General features: G+C 42.7%; 1 protein-coding gene across 1 annotated transcript in view; it reads left to right on the top strand.

Moving 5' to 3' along the window:
• The window catches only part of ttk (ttk protein kinase), a 60,879-nt gene that overhangs the window by 32,454 nt on the left and 14,654 nt on the right, over positions 1-13,771 (top strand). The window contains exons 12-18 of the mRNA XM_067983874.1: positions 2,769-2,914; positions 3,039-3,207; positions 3,327-3,419; positions 6,155-6,312; positions 8,238-8,389; positions 10,311-10,435; positions 12,576-12,653. Of these exons, the coding sequence (XP_067839975.1) occupies positions 2,769-2,914; positions 3,039-3,207; positions 3,327-3,419; positions 6,155-6,312; positions 8,238-8,389; positions 10,311-10,435; positions 12,576-12,653 (921 nt within the window). The remainder of the gene's footprint in view (positions 1-2,768; positions 2,915-3,038; positions 3,208-3,326; positions 3,420-6,154; positions 6,313-8,237; positions 8,390-10,310; positions 10,436-12,575; positions 12,654-13,771) is intronic.

Genomic DNA, 13,771 nt, shown 5'->3' with positions numbered 1-13,771 from the left:
CGTGATATCAAGAAACGGCTGAGTGCACTGGATACAGCAAAGGCTATGGGCCCCGACAACATCCCGGCTGTAGTGCTGAAGACTTTTGCTCCAGAACTAGCCACCCCTCTAGCCAAACTGTTCCAGTACAGCTACAACACTGGCGTCTACCCGACAATGTGGAAAATTGCCCAGGCATGTCCTGTCCACAAAAAGCAGGACAAATCCAATCCGGCCAATTACCGCCCCATCAGTCTACTCTCGATCATCAGCAAAGTGATGGAAGGTGTCTTCGACAGTGCTATCAAGCAGCACTTACTCACTAATAACCTGCTCACCGATGCTCATTTTGGGTTCCGCCAGGACCACTCAGCTCCAGACCTCATTACAGCCTTGGTCCAAACATGGACAAAAGAGCTGAATTCCAGAGGTGAGGTGAGAGTGACTGCCCTTGACATCAATGCAGCATTACTAGGAGCCCTAGTAAAATTGAAGTCAATGGGAATCAGCGGGAAAACTCTCCAGTGGCCGGAGTCATACCTAGCACAAAGGAAGATGGTAGTAGTTGTTGGAGGCCAATCATCTCAGCCCCAAGGCATTGCTGCAGGAGTTCCTCAAGGCAGTGTCCTAGGCCCACCCATCTTCAGCTGCTTCATCAATGACCTTCCCTCCATCATAAGGTCAGAAATGGGGATATCCGCTGATGATCGCACAGCATTCAGTTCCATTCGCAACCCCTCAGATAATGAAGCAGTCCGTGCGCGCATGCAGCAAGACCTGAACAACATCCAGACTTGAGCTGATAAGTGGCAAGTAACGTTCGTGCCAGACAAGTGCCAGGCAATGACCATCTCCAACAAGAGAGAGTCTAACCACCTCCCCTTGACATTCAACGATGTTCCCATCGCTGATTTCCCCCACCATTAACATCCTGGCAGTCACCATTAACCAGAAACTTAACTGGACCAGCCATATAAATACTGTGGCTCCAAGAGCAGGTCAGAGGCTGGGTATTCTGCGGCAGGTGACTCACCTGACTCCCCAAAGCCTTTCTACCATCTATAAGGCACAAGTCAGGAGTGTGATGGAATACTCTCTATTTGCTTGGATGAGTGCAGCTCCAACAACACTCAAGAAGCTCGACACCATCCAGGACAAAGCAGCCCGCTTGATTGGTACCCCATCCATCACCCTAAACGTTCACTCCCTTCACCACTGGCGCACGGTGGCTGTAGTGTTTACCACCCACATGACTCACTGCAGCAACTTGCCAAGGCCTCTTAACAGCACCTCCCAAACCCATGACCACTTCCACCTAGAAGGACAAGAGCAGCAGGTACATGGGAACAACACCACCTGCACGTTCCCCTCCAAGTCGCACACCATCCCGACTTGGAAATATATCGCCGTTCCTTCATCGTCGCTGGGTCAAAATCCTGGAACTCCCTACCTAACAGCACTGTGGGAGAACCTTCACCACACGGACTGCAGCGGTTCCAGAAGGCGCCTCACCACCACCTTCTCGAGGGCAATTAGGGATGGGCAATAAATGCTGGCCTTGCCAGTGATGCCCACATCCCATGAACGAATGCAAAAAGACATTGGTCCATTGCATTCAGAATCACCTCCTTGAAGGAATTCTATAGTTTTTCCACGCCCCCAGCCATATTCAAACCTATCAGGCCTACTCTGACCAAACTTCTTAGAATTTTAAGAGGACCAACTTAACGCACTTATCGTTTAGTTTGGGTTTTTATGACCTTCTCCAATCCTTGTAATGTCAAATGTGATCACATTATGAACACTGGTACATAAAGCCTTACCAACCTTTGTGCTGGAGATTTGATCATCCCTAATAATCATAATCAAATCCAAGATGTTGATTAACAGCAATCATGTAATTTTGACTGGACCCACCAGTGAAAGTTGGGTTTCACTGTAACCATAGCTTTCTAGCTATTAACCTTCCTTGTGCTAAAGTTAGCTGGTAGCCTGAATATGCATGTAGCTGCAAATGTCAAAACCCCATTAAGGCTACACTAATTCCAGAACAGCTCTGTTTGATGTTCTTTGAGAGATTTGGTGTCCTTGTACTCGAAGCATAGAAAGTTAAGATGCTTACTCCAACCCCTTTGCAATAAAGGCCAACATACCCTTTGCTTCCTAATTGCTTGCTGTATCTGCAAGTCTTGCTGCAATTGTACAGGGCTTTGGTGATACCATGCCTGGCGTACTGTGTACAGTTTTGGTCTCCTTACCCTAAGGAAGGATATACTTGCCTTAGAGGCGGTGAAAGGAAGGTTCACTAGATTGATGAGTGGGTTGTCCTATGAGGAGAGATTGAGTAGAATGGGCCTACATTCTCTGGAGTTTGGAAGAATGAGAGGTGATCTCATTGATACATACAAGATTGAGGAGGCTTAACAGGGTAGATGCTAAGAGGCTGTTTTCTCTGGCTGGAGAGTCTCGAACCAGGGGGTGTAGTCTCAGGATAAGGGGTCGGCCGTGTAGGACTGGGATAAGGAATTTCTTCACTCGGGGTTGTGAATCATTGGAATTCTCTTCCCCTGAGGGCTGTGATTGCTCAGTTGTTGAGTATATTCAAGGCTGAGATCGCTAGATTTTTGGACTCTGGGATGGGAAAGTGGAGTTGAGGTCAAAGATCTGGCTTTAGGACCATTCTCTAATGAAACTATTGAATGGTGGAGCAGGCTTGAGAGGCTGTATGGCCTACTCCTGCTCCTATTTTTTTTTTAAAACAAGTATTAATTCACTTTTTTTAAATACAGGCTAATGGAGCAATAGTTAAAAAGGCTGGTGTAATGCTTGCTCCAAAAAAAGTTCCATCCGCTAGTGGTGTTGGTAAATGTGTAGTTCCAACAGCATCTGTTTGTCAGACACCCTGCACCAAACTGCTCCGTCACAACACAAGCAGGTAATAATCTTGTCTGTTAAATGTTTGTTGAAGTTATGTGCAATGCATTCTTAAAACGTGTCTTTCACCTTGTCTTAAATTTAATCTCCAAACTATTTAAATGCTCTGGAAATTTTTTTTTAAGTTCACAGACTCCAGATGTGAGGAAATCTTCACTGGCCCCAACGCAGGTTTCAACTCCATGCAACTTTACACCAGTTTCCCAAGTTTACACCAGTTTCCCACCTACTCCAGCAACACCGCAACAACAGTTGAGACAATATGGATCTTCTCAGTTTCTGTCACAATTGGGGGTAATGATGATGATTTATTGCAAGTTGAATTTTTAATACAGTCTATCAGTTTGAGAAATAATTGTGTTCTGAATTTGAATGTAAAGTTTTATTTTAAATTTGTGATTTTATTTGGTCAGGTTGTAGGTACTTTTGCGGACAATGAAAGTATTGTGGTTAAGGAGAGAGTCTACTCCATAATAAAATTACTTGGAACAGGAGGATCAAGTAAGGTAATATACTGCATTTAGTTCCGTCACTCTGAATTTTCAGTTGAAAGCATTTTAAGGGACCAATGTAAAGTAAGGAAAAGACTTTACAGGAGCAGAAAACCATAGACTCTAGTTGAAGAAATTGTCATGAAATTGTACCCTTTTTAAAAAAAATAATTGAACAACAGTATGGAAAAGGTAAATCTAGAAAATACTTGTGAAATTGCAAGAATAGCCCAGGGTCACAAGTTCAAACTAATAAAAGGCAAATTTATAGCTGGTTTCGAGAGGTTTATCTTCAGAGTAATCAATGCATAGAATAGACTCTGATAGCGTAATGGAAGTGAAAACCATAGAATTGTCAAGAGCCAATTTGATGTTGCAATGGGGGGCTTTAGGACCATTCTCGAATGAAACCAAGATGTGCTGAATGGTCTTCCTCATCCAAAATTATGTTGTGATTTGCAATGAGGCATTACTTTAGATGTTCCCACCTATAATGTTCATGGAGCTCATGCTGCAATATTTGACTTTTTCTAGAATGAATGTTTACGTTAAAGATATCTAAAGTTTTTGACGTGTTGCAATAGTTTTCGTAACTTGCATTTCTATATTGCATTTTGCATTGAACACAAAACAGGGTATGCTAAGCAGGAATGAAAAAAGGGAAAAATGGAGAGGGTTAGAATGAGGGACCAAAGGCACAGTTGAAGAGGAATTTTTGAAAGCAGGGAGTAGGCAATGCAAAGGGAATTACACAGGAGATTCCAGTGGGTAGGAGCACAGTAACTGAGTGGGGGGCAAGCAGAAGCCCGGTATTAGAAAAGCAAAAGATACATATAAGGCAGGTGAACATCATTCTGATCGTGGGACAAGGCCTTGTAGAAACATTTATTGGCCTTATTAAAAACCAGGATTGAAGTAGTCTCTATTTGAGTTTCAGTAGGATTTGTAAGTGAGGTAAGCAAACTTTTTATTTAAGTATAATTGTGTCCTGCTTTTTCTGCAACCATACATCAACTTTGTTTCTTCAATTATTTGGCTTTTTTATCGTATTACAGGAACTAGCAAAGTTGTTTGTGGCTATAAAGTTTACACGATGGTCTCATACTGGTCACACCTGTGAATTTAGGTGATGGAATCGGGTCAAAAATGAGGAGCTGGGGCGTCTGAGCACAAGTTTTCTACTGATCTTAAAATAAGTTTAAGGTGGAAACTTGATGGATCTTGGATTTAGGTCAGGACTGAATGACTGGACAATTGTGTAAGTGCGGGATAAAATGAGAAGAGGAAATCATGGGTACAGTTTTGTACATCAGAGGCTGCAAGTAGTCTGGGTTGGGAAATCTAGGTTGTACTTGCATACAGTTCCTGATGCCACTAAGAGAAGCCAAGGCAGGAGAAAGGGGCTGTCACTGGTATGGTAACACCTTTGGCAGATCCCACACATCTGTGTAGCCTATTGGTGGTGCCCACTGTACTTGATTGCCCTGTAAAGACATATATTCATTTACAAAATGGCAGTGCAGCTTTGCCTGAATTCTCATCTGTTAATTGGGCAACTTCCTAAAAGTGTTACTGGTTGGGTTTAGACCACTAATGATCAGGTGGCAGTCTTTTCTGTTATATTTTGGACCTAGCATTTGAATTTATATTCACAGCAAGTCAGTGCTCTTTATGAACTGAAATTGTTGACTGGAATGCTACAGGTATTTCCACTGTATTATGCACCAGAAACGATGTGCACTGCCATCCATGTTCTACCCACTCTGAAAGCTGTCACCCTTGTCCTTGTTGAACTACAATGTCTTCCTAGTCTTCTAATGCTTCCAATTTAAAATTCTCATTCTTGTGCTTAAATCCATTTATGGCCTTGCGCCTCCCCACACTTAAACTGTTTGTCTGCATCTGGGCTTTTGTGCACCCCTCGCCCCACCAGCTTTGTATTTTATGCTCCATGCTCTGGAATTTCCTCCCTAAACCCCTCTCTTTTTTATGACCCTCTTTAAAACCAATCCCTGTGATCAAGCTTTTGTCACCGCCCCCCCCTCCCGCAAAATATCTTCTCGCTTGTCCTGAGGCCCATTTTTGTCTGATTATACTTCTGCCATGGGACATTTTTCTACATTAAAGGCACAACATAAACGTTTGTTATTGTCGTCGTTGTCTGAGATATCTGATTGGACACCTGACCAAAACAGAAATTGATACTGGCGTGAGTCTGCATTTTTGATACATAAACATTTGAAGAACATGATTGGCCAAGCAAACTTGGCCAGGATAGTTTCTGATTAAGCAATGACACTGACCGAATAGTAGTGCGCCTCCCCTTGAAACTGATGACTATCTTTAGACTGCTTGTGTATTTTCTTTTCTCCCTGATCTGACAAAGAACTGTTGCAGCCAAGGCTAACTGGAAATCAATTTTAAAATCCATTCTGGCAATTCTGAAGTTACACATTTAAAAAGAAATACCAAATTTTCTCTTTGATAGAAACAGTCTCAACACTTAAAAGAATGATGCAACAGTGACCTTTTTTTAAAAAGTAAAACTTTTTTTTTAATGTGATAAATCTTTAATTCTTCCCCCCCCCCCCCCCAGTGCTCCCCAACTGAATTACTAATATGCTTAATGAGCAGGATTGGGATGGGCAAAGGAAGTTGGAAGATGGAGTGAACTGTTGGTTTTTTTTTGATGTGTATAGAGAAAAATTTAATTGGAAGGATCTGGCAAATAACTGGTTCTTTCCCAACAGGTGTTCCAAGTGCTTGACCAGAAGAAACAATTGTACGCTGTTAAGCAAGTGAATCTGCAGGATGCAGATGACCAGGCAGTAGCTGGCTACAAGGATGAAATTGAATACTTGAAGCGTCTACAACAACACAGTGATAAGATAATCAAGCTTTTTGATAAGTGAGTAGTTCTTGCCAGGTGACTTTGTATTTCTAGTTGCATTTTAGTGACCAAATACTTTGAGCCACTTGCATTCAATTAATCCTGTCCTAAGGCTCTTCATATAGGACAGAAATGGGCCATGTGATAAAAGAAGAGTATGATTGACCAAATGCACAGTCTAAAAGATAGGTTGTTTGGGAGAGGGGAGGGGATGAAAGTAACAAGGCCAAGAGGCTTGGAGAGGGGGGTGGGTTCCATAGGGTAGGACCCAGATTGCTTGCAGACCTGTCACTGAGTGAGGAGTGTTGGGGTGGGAAGATGGATAACAGGAAGGGGGCTGTGGATTGTTATGTAGAGCTTGAGACATTTGTGGAGGTAGTTTGGGGCAAAACCATGTGGAGATTTGTAAACCAAGACCAGGATTTTGGATTTAGTGCACTGGGGAATGGGGAGTTAGTGGAGATCAGATGACAAGGGTGATGGCAAACAGGGCAGGTCACATGTGGCAGAGTTTTGGATGAGTTATCCAATGAGAATTGTTTTAATTTGGTTGATTACCAATTTTTCTGATAGACACTTAGAGTCCTTTTTGATGTGTCTCTCTCAAGCAGTTGATGTAGAATTACGTTTTTTGTCACTATCGTAATTCAATTGAGCAATTTTGAACAGTCCACTCGACCTTTCATTGCACTAAAAAGTCTTTCACAGGCTGTTCAAAAATCAATTTGACTGGTTCAACAGCTACCTATTGGTTTTCTAATGATTGAGTTGCAGTAAAACTCTGCAAACGTCAGTGCGCAAACACATTACCTTGATTGTTACTGAGCTATACAGATGTGGAAAATTACAAGCTTGCCCATCTGTACTGCTTTACCTGATCTTAGCAAGTGCACTAGAGTTGGCCTTAGTGCCCCTCAAGGGAAGAGTGGGGTTGTGTTAGGATTCCAATTTATGATCACTAATTTTTGTTAGGTAAGGGTATCAAGGGAGAGAGCAATGGCAGGTAAGTACAGATCAGCCACAATCTCATTGAATGGCAGATCAGGCTCAAGGGGCTCAAGTCTCCTCTGCTACTTTCTCCTCCAAGCACCTCCCTTTGTCCCGCCCCTCTCGCTTTTCCTTAAAAATCCTTGCCGTCTTCCACCCCCAAGCTCCACTCTGAGTTTCACCCAGAGATATCTTCCTTCAACCTCTGCACTGAGCAAATTCATATCCTCACTGATCTCAATCTCCATCTCAGCTGCCCTTGCACTCTCCTCAGAGTTCATTGCCTACCCTAAACCTCTCCGACCTTATAAATTCTCCTACTTATATTTAATCTTGCCATGCCCCATTGCATGTCAACTCCCATGGTCTCAAACACTGAAACGGTATTTTCTGACCAGTTCCTTATATCACTCCCCACCCACATTCCCTACCCCCTTCCAACCCCACTTTCTGCAAACACCCCCAGAAAACACACTCCTCAAGTCACTTACACAGATATTGATTTTTCTCAACCATTCCCTCAACGTCACTTTTTATGCCCTTGTCCCCAGCAAAACTTTTATTCTCCTCCAACCCGGTCGTTCCCCTGGTATGGCTCCCATCTTTGCTCGTTCATGCACTGAGGATGCAGACTTGAGCGTATCTGGCACACAACTGGTTTAGGCATCTATCACATCTTGCTGGACCACATCAAGTGTTGGGCCTCGCTCTCCTCTGCTAAGAAAGCCTGCTACTCCAGGATAACCATGGAGATGAAAGATAAACCCCTGCTTTTCTGCACTACCAACCATCAAATTAAAAAAAAAACCTGCAAATGTTAGAAACCTGAAACAAAAACAAATTTCCAGAAATGCACAGCGGGTTAGTCATCATCTACGAAGATAAGACAGTTTAACATTTCGGATATAATGCTTTCAGATAATGTGGTTATCTAATTGGTTCCTTTTTAAATGCAGTGAAATCACAGAAAATTATATCTACATGGTAATGGAATGTGGAAACATAGACTTAAACACTTTGCTCCGAAGAAAAAAGGTCATCAATCCATTGGAACGCAAATTATACTGGGAAAACATGCTGGAAGCTGTTCACACAATTCATCAGCACGGTAAGTGCCTGTTTAATACTCTAACTAAAATTGATATTCAATTTTTTCTGAAATGTTGCAAATGTGGCAAAATTGCATGGGTACCAATAACGCTCTGTTGCCCCACCCAAGAGGCTGCTCTTCATGTGTGTGCTGAACGGAGTGTTCTTCAGGCATTTGACCATGATTGCCAATGCAATCAGGTGTGGGAACTTTAAGGGTAATTTCTGAAAAAGATTTTCATGACTACAACCACCAACCATGTCCTGTCCACAAAAAGCAGGACAAATCCAATCCGGCCAATTACCGCCCCATCAGTCTACTCTCAATCATCAGCAAAGTGATAGGTGTCGTTGACTCTGCTATCAAGCGGCACTTACTCACCAATAACCTGCTCACCGATGCTCAGTTTGGGTTCCGCCAGGACCACTCTGTTCCAGACCTCGTTACAGTCTTGGTCCAAACATGGACAAAAGAGCTGAATTCCAGAGGTGAGGTGAGAGTGACTGCCCTTGACATCAAGGCAGCATTTGACCGAGTGTGGCACCAAGGAGCCCGAGTAAAATTGAAGTCAATGGGAATCGGGGAAAACTCTCCAGTGGCTGGAGTCATACCTAGCACAAAGGAAGATGGTAGTGGTTGTTGAAGGCCAATCATCTCAGCCCCAGGGCATTGCTGCAGGAGTTCCTCTAGGTTGTGTCCTAGGCCCAACCATCTTCAGCTGCTTCATCAATGACCTTCCCTCCATCATAAGGTCAGAAATGGGGATGTTCGCTGATGATTGCACAGTGTTCAGTTCTATTCGCAACCCCTCAAATAATGAAGCAGTCTGAGCCCGCATGCAGCAAGACCTGGACAACATCCAGGCTTGGACTCATAAGTGGCAAGTAACATTCGCGCCAGACAAGTGCCAGGCAAGAACCATCTCCAACAAGAGAGTGTCTAACCACCTCCCCATGACGTTCAATGGCATTACCGTTGCTGAATTCCCCCACCATCAACATCCTGGGGGTCACCATTGACCAGAAACTTAACTGGACCAGCCACATAAATACTGTGGCTACAAGAGCAGGTCAGAGGCTGGGTATTCTGCAGCAAGTGACTCCCCAAAGCCTTTCCACCATCTACAAAGCACAAGTCAGGAGTGTGATGGAATATTCTCCACTTGCCTGGATGAGTGCAGCTCCAACAACACTAGAAGCTCGACACCATCCAGGACAAAGCAGCCCGCTTGATTGGCACCCCATCCACCACCCTAAACATTCACTCCCTTAACCAGTGGCTGCAGTGTGTACCATCCACAGGATGCACTGCAGCAACTCGCCAAGGCTTCTTCGACAGCACCTCCCAAACCCGCAACCTCTACCACCTAGAAGGACAAGAGCAGCAGATACATGGGAACAACGCCACCTGCACGTTCCCCTCCAAGTCACACACCATCCCGACTTGGAAATATATCGCCGTTCCTTCTTCGTCGCTGGGTCGAAATCCTGCAACTCTCTTCCTAAAAGCACTGTGGGAGAACCTTCACCACACGGACTGCAGCGGTTCAAGAAGGCAGCTCACCACCACCTTCTCGAGGGCAATTAAGGATGGGCAATAAATGCCGGCCTCGCCAGCGACGCCCACATCCCATGAACGAATTAAAAAAAAACCACCCCACCTCCTTCCTACCACGATATGAAGCAAAACAGCACCAGTTAAATAGCATCTCTGGAAGGAATTTCTGTATTGTTGTAACAGAAGTGCAGAGTTGAAGTGGGTTTTAAGGTGTATTTAACTTGCAATTTGGTTAAGATTGCTACAAATGAACATCTTGAATTTGGTCCAATATAAATTCTATTTATCTTGTTTTACTGAAAATTACTAAATGTTAGGATTATGTAGCGTATGAAATTTCATTCCCACTCCATGAGAAAGCATAATGACTTTTCTTTTTAAGGCATTATTCATAGTGATCTGAAACCAGCCAATTTTCTGATGGTTGAAGGAATGCTGAAGTTGATAGATTTTGGTATTGCCAACGAGATACAACCGGATGTGACCAGTATTAGTAAAGATGCTCTGGTGAGTGATGGGTGTGTTGGGTTATGCTGACTTTTGTATAAATTTTAGTAGGCTGATAAAACTTAGTGTTTAGGGATAACTTTGTCTATAGTTGCACTTTTGATTTGTTGAGATTAACCATTGGGCAAGTAGATGATGGATTGTATGCTCTTATTTTACTTATATAATTTGGGATTGAGTTCAATCCAGACTGATGGGATCATAGACTTCTTTCAAATAGCTGTACATGAACTCTTCCAGAAGAAAACTGAGGTTGGGCAATTTTGACTCGTGTCCCATTTACTTCACCTTGCTGCCACTGCAATCGGGCTACCCTTGGTGGCATTGCGACAAAGGAATGAAGTGGTGCTACTGGTTGTGGAGATTCTGAGATCCACTAAAAGTAATTTGCTTTTGCCAGAACTTTCCCAGCAGTTGTAGTACCATCTCTTTTGGTCACTAGTGAGAACCAAGTATCGTTGTGTGTCCTGACCTAATGAAAAGTTTCTGTTGAGACCACCTCCCCCACTGCCTGAATTTCCTATCTTTTCATGTAAAGGTTAAATACGCCAAGTTCCCTTATTTTGGTACAGGCTGCTATGAACTACATTGCCTCGAAGGCTAAGCTGCAGCTGCAGCAGCGATCAGCGAAAAATCCCGTCTCACTTTAGCTGAGCATCTCAAACAAGTGCTTTTCAGTTACGGTTATTGTGTTTTTAAAAAGTAAAATGATTGCTGGAAGCCATTCTTGCTGCGTCTCCATAGGAATGTCTGATGAGAATGGAATATGACCAAGCAGCTATCCATCTCCTCATTTTCGAGCCCCTCACCCCCCTGTAAGAAACCATTGATCTTTGGCATCAAGGGAGATTAATCCTGCCATTTGTGTCTCTGCCATGGTTTTCAGAAAGCTGCTGCGTCCAAAACCAGTCACTGCATTACTTGTTGGTGAATACTGCAGTATGTGAAGTCTATTTTATGTTTTCACTGAGAATGGTATCAGGTTTTGCCAAATCGCTCCATATTAAGTAGTACTATGCCCTCAAGTTCAGGTGAGTGGTATCCTCAGAATAGCCTGGGCACTTACCACAGACAATTTGAGCAATGCTGTCAAGTTGGACAGACGATTCAGTATTGGGATCAGAGAAATCACTAGAGGTAACTCTCAAATTTACTATCTGTGGGGAGAAGTACCAATTTAAAGTTCATTTAAGATGAGTACTTTGATAGACATTGAGTCTGAGGGTCACGTGTTCATCACAAACCATCCTTATCTTTCGGCTGGATTAGCAGATCTACCTAATCTTTTTTCTAAGATGTGCATATCATCTGCCATCTTGCACTCCTTCGTTGAAAGTGTCACTTAGGCTTGTGCCTTTTGTGTACGTGGGACAAAGGGTATTTGTTATTCCAGTTTGTTTCCTTTGGGAACAAAAGCTTTTTAAAAAAAACAGTATTCAGTGACTAACAGATTCGGTTAAGGAGTGTGTCTCTGCTTATTCTCTAATGGAAGGAGCCATGAGGGACATTTAAAATTCAGTTTACTTCGGTAGTAGCCACTTTGCAGGCCAACAGAAGCAGGGTTTACCTTGAAACAAACAGTGAGTTCTCTGCCACCAGTTTGTGTGCTTTCAACAAACTTTGTTCACTTGAGCACTTTTTAATCTGCTGTGTCTGAAGGTGACCTAAAAATGTAGGTCCTCACCCACCACCAAATTGTATGTGGAGGTTAAATGAATGAGGCAGAATCACTTATTGTAGCTAGGTCTTCCATTTTTTTTTAAGTTTAATATCCAAGTACAAAGCACTCTCCTGATCTTAATCCCTTTACAATCTGGTCTGTTGTGGCTTGCAGCAGTGTTGGTACTGTTTTGACTTATGGATTTTTCCATTTATCCATTTCATTGGTTGTAATGTTTCATTGCTCTATCTGTCTCCTTTTGGCAAAGAACAAAAAAACATCTCAAATCAAGGCATGTCTGAATTAAGGAAGGTTAGCAAACTGTTTAAGGTACAAATTCTCTTTTAAAACCAGTGACATGTGAGGGAATTCCTAAGCCAAAGAATTAACTTTTACAATTAGATAGCAATGTACCAATTTTTTTAAAAACCTGTTCAGTGGACCAATCACTGAATACTAAGCTGATTATTTGCCCCTCAGGTTGGCACGTTAAATTTCATGGCACCCGAAACAATTAAAGATACATTCTCCAATGGTGAAAACAGACCAAAGTCAAAGGTAAGAACTGTGTTTCCAGTATGTTATATGTTAGAATAGGTTAGTTACGTGCAGTGCTTGAATTAAAATTTTGCTGTATTGAATGAATTACAGCTAGAAGAATTAGATGTCTTCCTAGTGTTTTGAGAATTGATCTGCTGGCTAACCATTTTTAAAAAAAAAACTGATTTAGGCTTGTGGAGTATCACAGGATGCATCAGGAAAAGGACAAGCAAAGAGGCCCAGTTTGATCTTGGTCCGCCATGGTGAGGGAGTGTGGAGAGAGGAAGGAAGATTGGGACCTAGGGGGCTGGGGGTTAGGAACGAAACAAAGGTGACGTTCTAATCAGGAAGGGATGCTCTTGAGTGAAGTAGGAAGGGAAGAGAGCTTGGCAGAGTAGCGATTTGGGTAAAAACAAGAAGAGTGTGTCAGGAAGGAACAAAGAGTTTAACAAAGATAATAGGACATTAGTGACTCAGGTCACGTCAGGGAAAAATAGTAAAAAGTTAAAATTAAAGGCGCTGTATCTGAGTGCACGAAGCATTCGTAACAAGATAGATGAATTAATGGCACAAAGAGGTAAATGGGTTTGATCTAATAGCCATTACTGAGACGTGCTTGCAGGGTGAACAAGGTTGGGAACTAAATATTCCAGGGTACTTGACTTTTAGAAAAGATATGGAAAAGGGTGGGGGTTAGCCCTGATCAAGGACGAGATAAAGGCAGTAGTGAGAAAGGATCTTAACTCAGAAAATCAGGATGTAGAATCAGTATGGGTGGAGCTAAGAAATAACAAGGGGCAGAAAATACTGGTGGGAATAGTTTATAGGCCCCCTAACAGTAGTTATAATGTTGGATAGAGTATAAATCAGGAAATTAGAGGAGCATGTAACAAGAGTAATGCAATAAATCGTGGGGGACTTCAATCTTCACCTTGACTAGGCAAGCCAAATTGGCACAAGTAGTTTGGAGGATGAGTTCATGGAATGCATTCGAGGCTGTTCTCGAGAACAATATGTCAAGGAACCAACGAGGGAACAGGCTATTTTAGATTTAGTATTGTGTAATGGGACAGGGTTAATTAGTAACCTTATAGTTAAGGATCCTCTTGGGAGAATGATCATAGTATGATAGAATT

The sequence above is a fragment of the Heptranchias perlo genome, chromosome 5 (genome assembly GCF_035084215.1).
Source record: "Heptranchias perlo isolate sHepPer1 chromosome 5, sHepPer1.hap1, whole genome shotgun sequence".
In the NCBI taxonomy this organism is placed as follows: domain Eukaryota; kingdom Metazoa; phylum Chordata; class Chondrichthyes; order Hexanchiformes; family Hexanchidae; genus Heptranchias; species Heptranchias perlo.
Note: the sequence above shows the minus strand (reverse complement) of the source record. Positions and strands in the feature narration are given on the sequence as shown.